At 33.8% G+C, this 19088-nt stretch overlaps 1 protein-coding gene across 1 annotated transcript in view; it reads left to right on the top strand.

Annotated features, from left to right (window-relative positions):
• The window catches only part of METTL25 (methyltransferase like 25), a 78654-nt gene that overhangs the window by 10135 nt on the left and 49431 nt on the right, over positions 1 to 19088 (top strand). The window contains exons 2-5 of the mRNA XM_072973330.1: positions 7557 to 7721; positions 8200 to 8306; positions 14928 to 15527; positions 17756 to 17903. Coding sequence (XP_072829431.1) covers positions 7557 to 7721; positions 8200 to 8306; positions 14928 to 15527; positions 17756 to 17903 — 1020 coding nt within the window. The remainder of the gene's footprint in view (positions 1 to 7556; positions 7722 to 8199; positions 8307 to 14927; positions 15528 to 17755; positions 17904 to 19088) is intronic.

Below are 19088 nucleotides of genomic sequence, written 5' to 3'. Positions count from 1 at the left end.
CACCTGAAAGCATTATTAGTCTCACAAAGCTCTTTGAATTCATCTTGATCTAGACTAACACTTGTGTTCATTCTTCATTTTTCCCTTGTCACATTTTGTTCCTTATTATGATATATTTATATATTTTCAAGCATTTATTTAACTAATCTTTATTAAGTACTGAAAACCATCTCTCTCTTTGTGAAGGAAACTGCATTTCAGATATAGCCAGAGTCTCAGACCAATATCTTTAGCAACACCAGAGACAGTTACTGAAACTGATTTTTTCCCTCTTAATTTGATCATTAAGTCAAAATCGCAAATGTAAGTGTTAAGTTTAGGTGGGCGTCTTATTTGTTTATTCCCTATACAGCAGCCACCTTGAACAATGGCCCCAAAAGAATAAAATTGATCTGGTTTTTATGAATTATATACATCGTTACAAAAATTCAGCCAGTAAAGAGCAGGATCTGCCGGAGGTACAGTAGGTGCTAGATAGAGAAGGTGTATATTTAATGCAGATTCCTTTTGCACGTTCCTTTTACTTGGCCAATGATTATAACTGAATTCAGTTAAGAGACAGTAGAATAGACACACATCTATTTTGTGTTACTGTTGAAATGTAAGTAATGGAGTTTAGAGTAAGAATAGCTGATGAAATTAAACTCAAGTTAATGAAATGCATGATGAAAAAAGTAGTTTTAAGAGAGAGGTATGACTTAATTTTACTCTCTGAAAATCCATTATTAGTCATTTAATTATCCTTACAATTACTGTTTACCTGGGACAAAAGTCCTTTGTTTTTTCCTGCCTTAATAATAAACAAACTGAAAAGTCTTTTTTTTTTTTTTCAATTCTTGAATGCCTGGAAGACTCGGCCCAAGTCTGTGTATGTATACAAAGAAAATATTGACCTTCTCAGTAAGAGATCAATGGCAGTGTCAGTTACTAAGATACTGCCATCCTTGAAGCACTGTGGGGCAGAAAATGACAGCCAGAGTAGGAAATGAGACGCCTGTGGGAGCAACAAGAGAATAACGAAGAGATTGATTTCAGAGCACTTACTGCACTGAAATAAGTTCATTTTTTAAATATTCTTTACAATTATAAGTCAGTTTTTAAAGTTTTATGATCTAGAATTTACTTTGCATTTTGCTAACAAAATCATATTTGATTTACTAAATTGAATTTATTTTTCAGAAAATATTTATAAATATTTATTCTTCAGTGCTTCTAATTTTAAATCGAGTTTGAAGTTGTTGAATTTCTAGTAATCTATCTCATGGTTTTGGTTATTTTCTGAAAGTAGAGACTTCTAATATAGGAAAATAAAATGTTGTATTAAAGCAAACTTGAAACTCTGTATTAGGTCTTTAAAGCATAGTCAGGATTGTAACCTGTCTGCCAAAAATTTCTTATCAAATTCAGTAAGAAATAATCATTGGTAATAAAACTCTCTCTTGAGCGATAAAGCTGATTGTAGGACATGGTGTCCACTGCTAACCGCTGAGCTCCCAAGCACTGAAAAATTCTTGCTTTCAACCTACTTAGATTGTAGTACCCGTGTTTGCTATTGGACTTCCACATTGTGTCTCAAGTTACAGCTGACCTGTCCCTAGTTGTGCTTTCATTCTAATAATGGAGGTTTTGCATCCAACTCTCAGAGCCCAAACTTCCTTTCTTCCAGCAGGCCCTGCATTTAGAAACTGAGTATTTATAATCCAACAAAGTCCCAAGGGTGGTGTTAGGACACTCAGTTACTTAGTCTGGACTTTGCGATTTGGGAGTTGCCTACCATGTTCTAGACTCTGTTTTAGGATGTTTAGGGTGTATGTAATTAATACATGTAAATATGTATGTGTGTGTACAAATTTACATATATGTGTATGTGCATATATATGTATATTCCTTAAAACACTGTAAAATAGATATCCCCCTCTCCATTTTATAGATAAAGAAATCAAGTCCTAAGAGTAGATAAATAGATTGCTCATGGCCACAGAGGGATGGACAGTCTGAGAACCAGAATTCAAACCTAGTTCTTGCTCATTCATTGACTCATTCATTCATTGAGTACCTGCTCTGACAGGCATTATTCTGGGTTCTCGGGATACAGCAGTGAACAAAAACCTGTGTCCTCTTGCACCTTACTATGTCAGATGGTGATGAATGTATAAAAAAAATTGATAAAGGATCAATGAGGAATGAGAGTTAGGTGGGGTTAACAGTTTTAAATAGGATTGACAGAGAAGTTTCCACTGACAGGGTGACATTTGAGCAAAGACCTGAAGGAAGTGTGAGAGAGAACCATGGAAATGTTTGAGAGAAGATGGTATCAGACAGAGGGAAAAGCAAGTGCAAAGGCCTGAGTAAGCACAGCACGTGTGGCATCTCAAAAGAATTGTAACTGGAAATTGCTGAGCCATCTAGAATCCACACTGAACATTTGTTGTCCATACGCTTTGTAAGTGGTAAGACACCATATCCCTTAGATGAATCACAAATTGTAACAAATTAACTTTATTGGGTTCAGTTATTACCTTGCGTGTAGTAGGCATTCCAGAATTGTTTGGTTTTTTTTAACAAGTTTAACTTTTATATACCAAATCAGTTTTCTAAATAGGCTATTTCTTTGTATGATATTTTTATTTTCCTTCAAATTAAACTATGGAAAGGGTCTGTTAGAGTAGTAATACTCTGGTTAGATTTTCCTATTTTTATATTTAATTTCATTTTTATAAATAACTTAGTTAAATGTGGAAGTGCTTTTGAAATTCAGGTTACGTGTACTAACTATATGCATCTAATGTGATGTGACTATTGGCGCAGTAAGGACACGAATGTCAATTCTTTCTTAATTATATCTCCTTTCTAAGAGCATGGTTTATGTGTTGAAATAACATTTTTTTTCACTTCATATGCAACTATAAATTATGCTGGAGCTTCGGCAAAAAGTTTCCTAGCACATAATTGAGTGATATAAATTGATTTATTTTCAAAAGCAACAGTAAATATTGTTTTCTTCCTTACATAGATTATAGGGTTGTGGATATTTTCAAACATTCATAAAATTTAATACATCCCATCTATAATTTTCATAGTTCAGCAAGACAGCTTTAATTTTTGACTGAAGTCTACTAAACAAGTGTGAAAGATTGAAGCCTAAAGTCAATGGTTGTGGAAGCCAGAACCTTAAAATATGTAATTAAACTTCCATTGAGTATAAGTACATTTCCATTTTAGACACCATGTTCAATTCAGTTTATCCAACACTTATTGAGCACTGTGCTATGGGAGTTTTATTGATACGGAAAAAATCACCTATAAACGCTATTGTAGTAACACTGATAATACTTAATAGAACTTGAACCACAATAGTGATGGGGCGTGTGGGGGGTCCCAAATGAAATGCATTTTTACATTAGAATTATTGGGTGACTGGGTATGTGGATTGAGGGTACAAGGAGCATTTAAGATAATGTGAAGACTTTTCAGTACTGGGAGACTGATGACACTATTAAACAGGATAGGAAGTAGAAGGGAAAGGTTTGGTGAGCATGAGAACGTTCAGTCCAGTTTTGGGCCTTCTGCATTGGAGACATCTGTAGGGCATTCATGTAGAAATGAGTACGCAACATTTCTATGTCCTTGTGAAGACTGTTATTAAGAGGGCACTGTTGATTTCTTCTTGAACTTCTGGACCATAGAATGTTTCTAGGCTATGTGACAATAAGAGCAGTGACCTTTGCCCTCATCCCTGTAACACAGTTAAACCTCAAATTATAGCACATAATTGCATTTTATCTTGTATCACATTCTAAATATCTTAAATCACTTTTGTTTCGCCTTGTGATTGTAAACATTAGGGTTGAGATGAGGCTTTATGCTCTTCTCAGTGATAGGGCCAACAGTACTGTTGAACTCTTAAGTGACCTCCGTGATCACTGCTACCAAAGAATCTTAGAATTTGTTTCTCCCAGTGTACCTGGTGATGGTACAGTAGTAAATGTATTGAGGAATTGCTTTCATTCATTCATTCATTCCTTACTTACTGAATGCCTGCTACATTCAAAGTATTATTGCTTACAACTGGGCATGAAGCAGTAGGGTTGCTTTCTTCCTGGATGTAGATAACTACAACTACATCTTATTGTAAAACCTTTAATTTCCTTTTCAGAGACTTACCAGTTTTGTATGTAGAAATTACTCTTTTAATTTCTTAAAATCTTAGAATCACTTCTGGTAAAGAGGGAGGTACTGAGGGGAGTGAGGAAAGTGGAAGAATTAAGAAGATAAAGTGACTCTGAACTATCTTAAGATATTGCCATGTATTGATCTCTGCCAAAGGGAGTTCTTGCTAGACCTGCGTCTGGCAGGCAGATCTCCCTCGCACTTTTTTCAATTGCTGTCTTTCCTGATTTCATTTGTTGCCCTCTGAACTCACTGCTGTGGCGTGCTGATCAAATGTGGGAATTCAGAGCAAGGTCTGAATACAGCCTTGGTTCACACGCTTTGCTACTTAGTGTTTGTGGGAGCTTGGCTAAATTGCAGCCTCTCTGAGTCTTGTTTCTTCCTCGGTAAATGGGGATAGGAGCACTATGTAACTAGCTTATCGGTCTGTTCCATTCAGTGGAAACTGTTTAGCACATTGCGTGGCACATAGTATATGTGCAATAAATGTTAGCAGAAATAGTGATGAGATAGTGGGAATCCTTGCCGTACTTTATGTTCCTTAAAGTGCTAGATAATATTCAAGTAAAATACCAGACATTTAGTTTTAAAATTTTATTTTTATTTACTGTAAATATTATATATTCATTGATTGTTTCTACTTTAGCTTTGAAGCATTATTATTCATTTCTCTAGTTTGGGATTTTTATAATTCAATGTGTATATATAACTTTTCTGTCTTCCCTTGTACGTTGATCTCTGCTGTAGGAAAAAAAGAATACTCAGGAATATCCTGATCTCATATCTATAGAAATAACTTCTCTCTTGCCTCTTTGCTCTCCTCACTCCCTCATGCTCAGATAATCTGTCTTATAAGAAACATCTATGGAGAGCGTAGGGTGTACAAAAAATAAGAGTAAATAAAGACAAAACATGTAAGAAAGCAGCACTGGTACTTCCAGTAGAGGGAGTTGTTGGCAAAATAATCAAGTCACATAATATACAGGTGTAATGGGCATCAGATTTAAAAACAAAGCCTTCCCTGTGTAAAAAAAATCTAACTAACTAAGAATTAACTAAATGATAAGTTGGGTGATGCTGTGGTTTCTGTTTTGCTATTTGCCAAACCCAAACTTGATATGCAAGTACCTAGGGATGCATTGGAGGACTATATGCACCATTACCATTGCCAGGTAGCTTTTCTCACATTCTGTTTCAGGGATAGAAGTAAAGACAAAATCGTTGACACCTCTCTCTGTCTCTCTGAATCTCTAAAAATCGCAAGTAATGACAGTTACAGTCTGGATCATTTGAAAACAAAGAAAGTACAGAAGCTATATTTTCATAATTCAAAAAGATTTTTTTCACAGATTTCTAGACTATCTGAATAGACTGAGATAGCCCTAAATGGCATAAACTAATGGACTGAATCAGAACACTATCCATTTTATAAAAGTGGGCGTTGTTCAAAAGATAGTATCTTTGCAATTTAGACTCTTTCTGAAATTACTAGAAGGCCTGTAATTAAAAACAAATTAACAACATTTAATTCAGCTTGGATTGGAATTTTTTCAAGTATTTTCAGTAGGATACTAAAATTGATTTGAACCTTTGCTTTTCCAACAGAAACATCACATTTCTTTCTGTTGGCAACATTGTCCAATAACTGACTATTATAATAGTCCCTCTGCACTTTGAGATTTAATACTCTTACTCTATCACACTCTAAGAAATTGCTGCCCTGGAACTTGGGGATGTTGAGACTGCCCTTAAACTTGAGAGTCTCACTTAATAGTTGACTGAGTTTCCCCCTCTGTATCATGCCTAAATATTTTGATGTGGATTTTATTACTTTTGGCTGCATTAGTAAATTCAGTTTGCAAAGTGTCCAAAGAACTCTCTATAATAGACAAAATGTATTTTAAATGAATTCACTATAGTATTCTTGTAATTTAAATTTCTGTTTAATTGATTCAGAAATGGAAGTTATGCATCTCTTATTTTATTCTCATTAATTAATTTGTGAATATTAGTACCATCAACTTAATAGATACTAGCTTTAAAAAGATACATGTGTGTTTAAGTAGGTTTTTATAATTTCATAAGTTTCTTTGGAGGATCAGCTCTGCAAGAATAGACTTCATAGCATATGGTATTGTTTTTCTGGCAGAACAAAAGTTGTTTCCTGATTGGCATCATGCTTTTGTAAGGGGTACATTTTAAGTACTTTATTTGCCATAGAATATATAGGGGCTTTTAATTATTAAACGTAATTTTCAGTAAGTGGACTCAATTGGACTTCTTCATCCAAAGTTCCTTTGAACCCTTACATACAAATTGGAATGCCTTTTTTTGACCTTCATGAATTAACATGCATTAAAAATGGCTATAGTAAAATGAAATTGAACAAATAAAAAGCAAATCTATACTGTTGTGTATCCATTAGAATAGGCAAGATTATGCTGGAGTCATAAGCCTAAAAACTCAGCAACTAAGAACAATGAAGTTACCTTGTCATGTATGTTGCTGGTTCTTGTAATTTGACAGCAGCGATGTCTTTGTTGTTGTCAATGTGGGGAATCAGACTGAGGCAGTTTCCATCCTAAAACATGCTTCAACGATTATAGTTCTGGGGAAAAAAAGTGTAATGAATCTTTTGATATTCTTAAAACTTCTGCCTGAAAATGGCATAGTTCACCTTGGTGAGATGTAGTCCCATCTGCATTCAACAGGATGTGTCCAGAGAGGGACACTGGCTGTTATGGACAGTGTGACAGTTCACTGTACTCTTCTAAGTGAGTGAGTGTTCGGCCACTGTTGATAGTTTCTACATGAAACTTAGACAATGGTTTAAAACTGACCATGGGAAGAAAATGAACTGTTTTCACCTAATCATGACCTGATTTGTTTTAGAATTCGTACTGGCAGTGCCTGAACACATATATACAATAACATTTATTTCACTGGGGATATTGCCATTGTCCTACATGAAGTGTGGACAGGGAGTAAGAGTATTGCATGGACTGAACTCCTTTGAATTCACAGTTGTCCATCAGGTAGGGCCATTCATAAATTTAATGACCACATTACAGTTTAAAACATTTTAAACTTTTTTCTTTTCTTTTGGCTTGAAACAACAAGAAGAACAAGGCCAAATTTTAATTTGGAATCTAAGTGTGTAATTGTCTAGCGCATTAGGGGAAAACTAAGAGTTACAGATAGCTAATAGTTTAAATAACAAACATAATGGAACCATTAATGATATTGCCAAAATTCACACCAAAATGAAAAAGTTATAATTTGTTATCAAGATTGGTGTTTTTCATTTCTTGTTTTTTTTAATCTCAGATTAACTATTAATTATTCAATTATTGCTAATATTCCTTTTTTTATCCTGATTTTTTTAGGTATTACTGATTTTCCAAAAATATTTTGTGAAACTTCCCAGAAGCTGGTGAATGTGGAAGCCTTTGCTCTGGCTGCGAAATATTATTCTATACAAAACTTGGGAATATGTACTCCTTTTGAACAGTTGCTTGTAGCCCTTCAAGGAAATCAAAAACAGAAAATCGGTAAGTGTGTTTGTGTGTGTGTGTGTGTATGTTTTTTAGGCATTTAGAAGCAATATATTGGTCATATATGTATGTATTTCCAACATGGCCTTAGTTTGCTGTTAGACCTTGTATCATGAGCCCTGGTAGACTACTTGTGCTAAACGAGTAGATTTTCTCATGCATCATGTTAAACAGGACAACTTAGTCAGAGATCTCCACGTTTTTCCTACATTGTAGTCTAGTTATCAGTCTTCTTCTTTATAGTTAATTGTTTTCTGTGTCAAGGAACATTTTTAATAATGTTCTGTGGGTCATCTTATTTTATCAATGCAAATTTGATTCATAACAGCTGAACTATAGAGATCTATCATAGAGACACCACAATAGGAGCTCTATATTATTTTCATATTTAATTATAGAAAACATGAACATCAGCTGATGATTCTTGCTAAATTTTGTTTCTTTAATGGCAGTATTTTGTTTTATTTTTGTTCAGATGAAAACATGAAGCCAGATGAGTTTATGAATTTGAAAAAATCTCATGAAGTTCAGGCAATGTCAGAGCTCATCAGCAGTATTGCTGATTACTGCGGAATAAAGCAGGTAAGAGCATTGCCCTGTGTTTTTAGGTGTTAAAATTATTGCTATTTTTTGGTATCATTAAATTTCCTTTTCTACTATCACTGTCTAGCCTTTAAATGCCATTAAGTAATAGCTGATGTGAGATAGGTCACATCATATCTGATTCTTTAAATGTACACTCTCATTTCCCAATACACTGTAGTTATAACAAATACATACTAAAAATAAGATATGACTATCAATGTTTTGCCATAAATTTCACTCTTTTGAGATTGGATAGAAGTTAATGGTAATTCTCTTTGATATGTTGTAACTCCAACTCGAGCCAGCATTATGAATATGACATTCGGCAAAATTATTTGCTACTAGGTGTTCTCAAGGACCTGGGTTACCAAGCTGTAATCTGGGGCACCTGCCTCATCATAGTAACACAAAGAAACTGTGTTTTAGCGCTTGGATTCTTTCACAGTGTCAGAATTATAATGCATTCCTGTTGTGAAAAATAGCTTTTGTGAAAGGTAGTAATGTCTAAAAACAGATGTTAAAGTAAAATCAGTGATTGCCTACATTAGCCTATAAAAATAGTAAGTTATTTTTCTTATGCCTATAAGAACATCTATGGGGGTAATAGGGGATTTTCCCTTCTTCAGTTTTTATTAGGTGTTAGAATCTTTTCCATCTATTCTTCCAGACCTATGGAGAGTTTGAGGGTGACTAGAAAACTATCACAGCCTGGGCCAGGCATGCAGAGCCACTTATGGCAACACAGGTCTGTAGGGCAGAGACCAGAGACAAGAGCTAAGGCAGTGATTTTCAACCTTTTCTCCAGTACATTACACGTAGGTAGCACCTATCAGAATCAGCAACAGGCTCACTACGGCAGTGACTCTCAGCTGGAGTAGAAGGGGCTAGTACATAGTAAAACTTAACAAACTGTTGCCATACATAACACATGGATGAATATTAGAAACATAAAACTGAATGGGAAGAATAAGCAATTTACAGAAGATTATATAGTTTATGGTACCGTTTTAAAAAAAAAAGCTCTTAAGCAAAATAATATGTTCTTAATGCAAAAAAAATGCAAAAAACTACTAAAGAAGCAAGGAAATCATAAATAATAATTTGAGAATAGTTCTTACCTCTGGTAGGAGAAACAGGGGGATGGGATGTGGAAAAAAAGCATTGTTATATGCAGTGGAAATACTAACATTCTAGTTCTTAGGACGGCTGGTAGGTTCATGGGTACCGCAGATGCTCCTGGATGCTTTATCCAAACACACTCAGGCTTTACCATTTCACGGTGTGCCAGCCTGCTTTCTACCTGGCACTTTCTACATTTCTTTCCCTGTGGGTTTTCTCTGGCTGCTGAAGCAAGGTACTGCCTGCATACAGGTTCTGGAGATTAGTTCCTCCCTGTGAGTGTCCTTGAATCAATGACTGATAGAAGCTGATAAATACATCAACTCCTGGACTTTCCAGGTGGGATGATTCTGAGGTATACGTTCTGCACTAGCTCTTAGAGTTTCCCAGTACAATTAAATCCAGGTTGTCCTAAAGTGGTATTTTGCTTCAGAACACACCTTTTATTGGGCCTTTTATTTCTTTGTCTTCCTTCTCTTCTCTATTTCCCTATCAGGTGTTTTTTTCACTCCCAGATAAATCACTTATGTTCAAATCTGAAAGGGGTATTTATTGTTATGCTTCATAACTTTACATTTTGACTACATTTATTCTTTTATTTATATGAAATATTATATCATCAATAGCCTTAAATTAATAAGGCAGATTTATTTTATTTCTAAAGTGCAGAGAAAAAAATTTATAATAGCATAATGTTCATATTAGACCTGCTCTAAAGGAACTTTTTTCATAGTAATGAAGATTGTTTCTAGTGAGTGAAATAACCTGAAATAAAGACTTACAGGGTCTTTCTCTTGAAATTACTTAATAGCAATATTTGATTCTTAAAATAGTTTAGTTTAAAATGTATTATATATTCCTGTTTTTTTAACTTTTTTTCTTGAGTTATAGTCATTTTACAATGTTGTGTCAAATTCCAGTGTAGAACACAATTTTTCAGTTGTACATGAACATACATATATTCATTGTCACATTTTTTTTTTGCTGTGAGCTACCACAAGATCTTGTATATATTTCCCTGTGCTATACAGTATAATCTTGTTTATCTAATCTAAATTTTGAAATCCCAGTCTGTCCCTTCCCACCCCCCTATATATTACTATTTTTAATTTAAAAATTCAAATTTAGTAAATATAGATTTCATGGAGATAGTTGGAAACCCAGACTCTGCAATCTTAACTTTACTAGTGACATAGACAACTAGAGAAGGAAAAAAAAAATTCATTTTAGCCTCAACCATATTGCTCCCTACATGGCAAAAACTTTGCCTCTGTTAGTCACATTACCAAGTCTTCTTACTTCTTAATTTTTATTTCTAAAATATGCTCCTTCCTTCATACCTGCATGCATGCATTCACTTATAAAGTACTTTTTAAGCTCCTGCCATGTGTCAAGTGCTGTTACAGATGCAGAGGATACAGGAGTGAATAAAGCAAAGCCTATCTCTGTGCTCATGGCACTTATATTCTAGTAAGGAGAGAGAGATAATAAAACCATTATGAGTATATTTTATTGTATACATTGATATACTTTAAAGAGAAAAAAATAAATGAAAAGGAAGTAGCTAAATCAGGGATGCAAGATTAAAGCTTTCAATTAGGAAGGGAGGGGCAAGTAATACCTCATTGTAAAGGTAACCATTTGAGTTAAGACATAAGGGAGTTATCTATGAGACTATCTGGATGAAAAAACTTTTTACATAGAGGGAATAACAGGTTCAGTGGCCCTAAAGTGGGAATACACTTGGTGTATTCTTGAAACGGCCAAGAAGCCAATTAACTCCAGTGGTGACAGCAAGGGCGCAGTAGTAGGAGCTGAGGTTGGGCTGGTAGAAGCAAGTCATGAAGGTACAGAAACCATTGTGATGATTTGGGCTTTTACCCTGAGTGAGAATGGGGCACCGTTGGAACCACTGGATCACCCTGACAACTGTGTTGAGGAGTGTTGTGAAGCAAATATTTCCATTATATTGCACTCTTCACCATAGCCTTTGTAGACATTCAGGCTGGTTCTTTTTAGAAATTAGCTCCTACCTGAGCATGTGCTTTCAGAGTTGAGGCAAAAATCTCAATAACAAAGGAGGTTAGTATCGGGAGATGAGATTAGGGAAGTGATGAGATTTTACTAAGAGGGGTGGTATGATCAGACTGTTTTTGCTCTCCTGAGAACAGACTCAAGGTGGAAAAGGTGGGAGCAAGGAGATCACTGAGGTGGCTGTTGTAATAGCCCAGGCTTAGACTGCAGTTGGTATGAAATATCCTTGGTAAGACTATGGATTTGCTCGCAAATCAGATAGATGGAGGGTGTGAGAGAAAGAAAATAGTCCTCTTCTCCACCTGGAATGATGGAAATATTATTAACTATGATGGAAAAGATTATGGGAGGGGCAGGTCTTAGAGAGACTATCAAGAACTTAGTTTTGAACATGTTAAATGAGATCCTTATTAGATATTCAAGTGGGGATGTTAGGTACACTGTTACATATATGAGTATGAAGCTCATGTTAGAATTCCATACTGGAGTTACAAACTTGAAAGTGATTAGCCTCAAGGGGTACTTAGATCTCTAGGTCAGTCTACAAAATACAGCTCTTCTATCTGAAATACAGTACCACACTAGTATTATTAAGGAAATATAACCAGTATCTGTAGCATTGTTTCTGAGAAAGTCTTCTCAGTGGAATTAGGAGACTAGAAGATACCTCTCACCAGGTATTAGACTGGAGGCTCCTTTATCTTAGAAAAACCTGTAAGATGATCCAGGAAAGAAAGAAGACTGTTGTGAGCAAGGGGTAAGAGATCGGGATAGTGGAGATTTTACCATTCAGATCAGATAGTTTGAAGGTAAAAAATGTGTATGATTATATAACCTTTAATTGCAGTTTCTCATTCTATAGCTAAAACTGTATGTGTTACTGAAAAGGTCAATTTGGAGAGGGATAAAAATCAATTTGGGTCAATAAGAAAAAAGTCAACTGATAGATTTTTCTAAGAAAATGTGCCTATTACCAGAAAGGTTTTTAGATACTATATTGTGAAACATGATTCTTAGAGTTTTCACAGCCATCTTGCTACCAGAGGATTTATAAATAAGCTGGTCCAGTGGCCGTATGTGGTTGAGCCTCTGAATGATTCAGCCACTCCACTGCCAGATTTCTTGAGTGAGATGAATTTTCTTCATTGTTTGAAACTTGATGTTCCTTTACTTGCAGCCAGAATTTTCCTGATTCACAAGTGGAATTTTTACAAACAGCTCTGGGAACAAATCAATTACCTCTTGGTAAGAAGACATCGGTATTGGTGGGAACAAATGTGCTGGTGCTTACAAGCATCCCGCTGGTCGCCAGCATTAAGCCTGTCGTTGGCATCAGTGAATGTGTTTTGTAGAAGAAAAGGGATAGAGAGCTTTGCTTTCTCTGGAGATTCAGATATGAGGAAATTGATTAACAGAGTTTCTGCTGTATAGTCCTTATATTCTTGAGTATGGGTGTGGTAACTTTCGTTAGATTGTAGTTCCTTAAAATCAAGATGTATAATTTTTCTATATTTCCCATAATACCTAGCCTACGTATTAGACATTAAAAAAAAAGGAGGGGGCATAGGAAATTATTTGTAAACTAGACACTTATTTAGGAGACATCATTTACTGGAGTCTCACCTATGAACTACTTGAATTGCAGTTTTGAAATTTTTGAGGATTTGATGATATGCATTATTTCAAATATAGGAGATTTTCCTGGAGCAGCTCATACTTATGTTAGGGTTTAATTGATTTTAGGAATTAAAGATAGGTATAATGAGATTAGATAGTGGTTTCTTATGATAGGATTTCTGTAATTGTCCATTTATTTCTTATGAAATGACATGGTAATAGAGTAACAGTCTTGGTACTTTCATATTTCTTGTATCATTCTTAGTTTTATTGAGGTATAATTTACATATTCACCAGTTCTAGGTGTACACTTTGATAAACTTGGTACTTGTATGCAGTTGTTTAACCACTGTAATAAAAAATATTTGTCACCATAAAAAGTTTCCTCATACCCTTTTGCAAGATATTTCCTCCTCTGTTCTTAGGGAACCACTGCTCTGCTTGTGGTTTTGACTTTTCTAGAAACTTGTAAAAATGGAATCAAATAGTATGTACATTTTTGTGTTTGACTTGACTTTAGCACATAGCTTTTGAGAGTCATCATTGTTGTGTGCATTTACTCTTTGTTCCACGTTTTTGGGGGTAATATGCTATAGAATGGATATACCACAATTTGTTTCTCCATTCATTAGTTGATGGACATTTGAGTTGTTACCATTTCTTTTGGCTGCTGTGAATATTCACATAGAAGACTGTGTAGACACGTTTTCATTTCTCTTTGGTAAATAGCCCAAAGTGGGATTTGTAGATCATCTAGTGTAAGTATATGTTTTAACTCTGTGGTAAACTGCTGATATTTTCCAAAGTGACTGTACTACTTTATATTTGTGTATATCTCATTTTGATTTTAGTTTGCGATTCCCTGAAGCATAATGATGTTGGGCATATTTTCATATCGGCCATTTGTATATCTTGTTTTGTGAAGTGTGTGTTCCAGTGTTTTGCCCATTTTTTAGTTGCTTGCTTGTCTTATTATTGAGTTGTTAGAGTTCTTTATATATTCTATTTCTGGACTCTGTTTATTCCACTGATTTTTGTGTCTATTTTTATACCATCTTTATGGTGTTTGATTACTGTGGTTTTATATTGGTTATTGAATAAGTGTAAATCTTCAAACTTTTTCTTTTCAAAATTATTTTGGTTATTCTAGGTACTTTGCCTTCTCATATAAATTGTAATATCTGCAATTTCTTTAAAAAGCCCTGCTGGGGTTTTGATTAGGCTTGCATTGAATCTGTATGTCAATTTGGGAGAATTGCCGTCTTAATATTGAGTCTGCTGTTTCATGAGCATACTATATTTTATTTAGTTCTTTCAAATTTTTTCTGTGCAGTGTTTTATAGTTTTCAGTTTATAGGTCTTACATAATCTTTGTTAAATTTATTCCTAGATTTCTATTTAATGCTATTTTAATTCAGTTGGTTTTAAATTTTATTTTCTATTGGTTCTTTACCATATTGTATATGTTCTGATGGTTCATTATTAATTGCTAATGATTCTGTATCTTGGCACATTGCTATGTTCACTTACTAGTTCTGTTAACTTTTTTGTAAATTCTCAGAATTTTATGCAGATACAGTCATGCTGTCTATGAAGAAAGGCAGTTTATTTCCCGTATTTATGTATTTTATGTCTTTTCCTCAACTTATTATTATACTGCTTAGAATTTCTTTAAAATAGTGAATAAAAATTATGAGAGTTGTTGGGTTTTAGTAGGAATCAAAAAATTTTTAGAAAGCACAACAGGTTGCAAAAATTATGCAACCCTTTGTTTACTTGTTTAAAAAAAATTGAGAATGCTATTGCCATCTGACTAAAATTTTTTTAATTCATTCTGGTTTTCTTTAGATAATTGACCTCGGTTCTGGAAAAGGCTACCTGAGCTCCTTTTTGTCCTTGAAATATAAGTTAAATGTTTATGGAATCGATTCCTCAAATACCAATACTCACGGAGCTGAGGAGAGAAACAAGAAGTTGAAGAAACATTGGAAAGTTTATCATAGGAGGTCAAAATTAGATGTCAATGAAGTGGCATTACAAATGGCAGAAGAAAGGAAAGTGCAAGATGAAATTAAATGCAAAGCAGATATTGAAGGAGTATGTAACAACAGTACTACAAATCAAGAAAAGCTGTCTACCTCAGATTTTTTGCCAGATTTTTCAGGCTCTGTAATTTCCAACATCAGGAGACAAATGGAAAACCTACACGTTTATTCACATCAAGAAGAAAATTTGTGTTTTGAAAATACTTTTTCTCTCAGAGACCTTTTGCCTATTAATGCCATAGAACCTGCTTCTTCATGCCAAATACCCAAGAGAAAAATGTCTGAAGCAAATAAAAAGAGAAGAAAAATGATATCAAAGTCAAATGAATCAAATATATATTCACCTTTAACATCTTTTATCACTGCTGATTCAGAACTACATGATATTATTAAAGATCTGGAGGTGATTTTATTTTTGAATTCCTTAATTTGATTTAATTTATATAAAGTTCTAAGACATAGAATTAAATTTTAATAGTTTACTTAACCTGCATATCTTATTTGATTACATTAATGAAAAGGACCAAGAAAACAAAGCTAGATTCAGGCTTTTATGATTTCCACAGCTATTAAAATATGACAGGAGTACAAAATCAGACAGTTTGACAATTATGGTTTTCCAGAATGGAGTGCCCTCCACTCATTTTTAAGCCTAAATCAGACAGATGTACTAATACAAAAGCTAGTCAGCCAAGTTTTCATTATGCAATTTATGTGATTGGTAGCCTTTGAAGTTAAAATAGTCTACTCTTGTTAAATTTTTCAAAAATTCTTCCCTAAAGAACGAGTAAGCAAAAGATACCAGAATTCTTTATAAATTTAAATCCTTGTTTGGTAGCTAACCAGTGTTTTGTTATTTGGTCATTTTAGAATGGAGAGTTTTCCTTTTTCCCAGATATTTTTGGATTTCATTAATTATGGGAAACTTTGTAATCTTCATCAGGTTTTCCTGTATATGAAATCAGTAAGTTATAACTTAACTTTCTGTTAGGATTAAATAACCCCAATTACTTTAACCTGACTTCAAAAAGTACGTGTTTTTAGTGCTTATTATCATATATTTATTTTTCAAAGTCTTCTGGAAAGTATATAATCAAAACTATATCCAAACTTCTATAAGAACCCTTCTAATGAAAGATATGCTAGAAGATTGTTGCATGGGTCTTTAGTGAATTAGCAATTTTAACAACCAGAATTAACCAATATTCCCCATGCCCTCCCTTGTTACAACCCTGCAATGCACATGCAGTACTTAAGTATTTTACTGTTAGGATGATATACTGATTGCGTATTTTTGTTTGCCACCTACTGATATTATTAACTAATCTTGTGTAATGAATACACTAAAGAATGAGATTAAATTCTTGTGTTATCTTTAGGGAGAATTAAGCAAAGCTTAAAGACAGAGAGTCATACCTCTGTCATTTACCCTTAATTAGCAATGAACCCTTCCTGTCTGAATTGCATTTTATTTATAACATCCTAACATCTAAATAAAACCTACCCAAACTGTCTAATCATTGAGAAAAGGAAAACAGTTGTACAACACTCCAGAAACTGCTTTGAAGAGAATGGTGGTTGAAGCAACTGCATGTTCTGTCAGGTCAAAATAACTTACAGGTACAGTTTTTTCTTTAGAAAGGTTCAACTTCAGCCCTGCCTGCAGACTAAATTATATGGGCTAAAATAACTTGTCGGTAAACTAACTGAAATGAAACAATTGTATCTGTTCTAAAGATGGTTATAAAAATATACTTGATTCACAACTTAATGTCTATTATTTTGAATTTATAATAACATGATGATGATAAAAATAGAAAACATTTACTGACCTTTATTGAATGCCACAGGTTATACTAAGTCATTTACTAGTATTGACTTACTAAAGTCTTGCAACAATCCATTGAAGTGAGATATTATTATTAGCCTCATTTTACTGATGAGGAAATTAAGGAACTGAAGAGTTAAAACAGACTTGGTGTATTGATCAAGATTCTGGGAGTATATGCCTGGGTACCCAATCTGTATATGTATCCATTTAGGTTAGGCTTTGGGTAATTAGGAGAAACATTTCATAGAATTTTTACATAAAATTCATGTTAAAAAATTTGGAACAAAAAATTTTAATTGAATTTAATATTGCCATATTTGATACAGTGCATGAATAATCTTCTTTGATGTTGGAGTAGAAATGCCAACTTTGCAACAGTTAGTTTTTTATAAGTTTCGATGGGTAATTTGTGAAGTGAATTTTAAAATTTGACTAGTAAGATATTAATGTTTGTCCTAGTAATGCATACTGCATTGGATTGGTCCAACCTTTATTTTGAGTAGTTGTTAAGCAAATTCTAGCTGTAAAAAAGACTAGAGAAAATTCAAATGGATAAGTAACCAAAAACACTAGAAAATCAATTCAAAAGTATGTTACTTTTGATAAAAGATCACAATCATTTTGCTTATTTTAAAGGAAATAACTATTATGAAAACAGAAAGCAAACAACACTTTCTAGGTAGAACTTCATCATTTTAAAAGCTCTGTGTATTCTAATGAACATTTAGAATCTTCACCTGAAATATTTTTTAACCTTCTGTTTAATTTCCAAAATTTATTTTTCCTTCTCATGTTTTAAGGATTGTTTGATGGTAGGTCTACATACTTGTGGTGATCTTGCTCCAAATACTCTGCGAATATTCACTTCCAAGTCTGAAATCAAGGGAGTTTGCAGCGTGGGTTGTTGCTACCACCTCTTATCTGAAGAGTTTGAAAACCCACAAAAAGGTACAAAATTCTTCATTCTCATAATTGTATCTATTTAAATGTAATGGCTGCTTTGTATCTCTCCCTCTTTTTTTTTTTGTTGTTGACATCATTGTCACTTTGAATTAACATTTGAGATAATATCTGATATTCTTGTAATTTTAGAAATGGTACATCAAACAAAATTTGATGCACTATCACTTGTGTTTTATTATAGTTTCTTTGGTCATAGTATGGTCTTAATGAATGTTGAAAAGCGCAAATATGTGAAAACTCTGTACCTTATGTTTTAGAGAACTTTTGTTTAAAAATATTTATAAGATATACATTTACTCAGGTAGTAAAGCTAAGCTATTTTGTCATAAACTTAGTTTTGGCAAGATTTGCTTTCATTTCCAAAGCCTTCTGTGTTTTGTAAGAAACATTGATACTTCTCTGCACTCCCTAATAGTTTCTTACTGTATTTCAACAAGTCAAAATACTGTGATTTTAAAAAGCTAGAAAACTGTGCAATTGCATTAAAATAATAGTATTCAGATTGTGCTCCCTGGGCTGAGAAGGCACCTGAGGAGCAAAGTACTGAGGACGTTGGTGTTAAGATGCCCATACCCTTCATCCAGAGCAGCTCCTGACGTTCCTCTGTTTGACCCATTTTCTCTCTTATATCTCTCTGTTAGACATGGTTTCAAAACCACTGATTCAGAGTAGATGTATTTAGTCTATTAATATTAGTAGTTCTCTTTTCTATTAGTTTAATGAAGTCTCTATCCACATCCAGTATCCCTTGCTAACAATTTTTAGGTCAGAAAGTTGTGTGAATATGGTTGGTATTGTTAGCTTTTTCTCAGTTTTAAAACCTAGATGAATATGAAATTTTGATTACTTTTAATTTAGTCAGGTCCAAGAGGTGAAAATTATGATCGTATAATTCCACTGAAATTCAGCTGGGTAAAACAGAGATCATCCTTAAAACTGGCAAAGGTTTTTGTGAAAAAGAGTTAACTGAATTTGAATTTTTTTATGTCAGGGTTTTAAAAACTGTCTTCTGGGAAAGGCATGCAGAAGTAAAATTGTGAATTTATATAGATACACAGAAGGAGAGAAAGAAAACAAATTGGCAAAAAGTTAACAATAGTTTAATTTAAATGGAGAATATATGTTTGTCATGCCATTATTTCCAGCTTTTCTCTGAGTACAAAAATTTTC

Source organism: Vicugna pacos, chromosome 12, assembly GCF_048564905.1.
Source record: "Vicugna pacos chromosome 12, VicPac4, whole genome shotgun sequence".
Taxonomy (NCBI): Eukaryota; Metazoa; Chordata; class Mammalia; order Artiodactyla; family Camelidae; genus Vicugna; species Vicugna pacos.
Note: the sequence above shows the minus strand (reverse complement) of the source record. Positions and strands in the feature narration are given on the sequence as shown.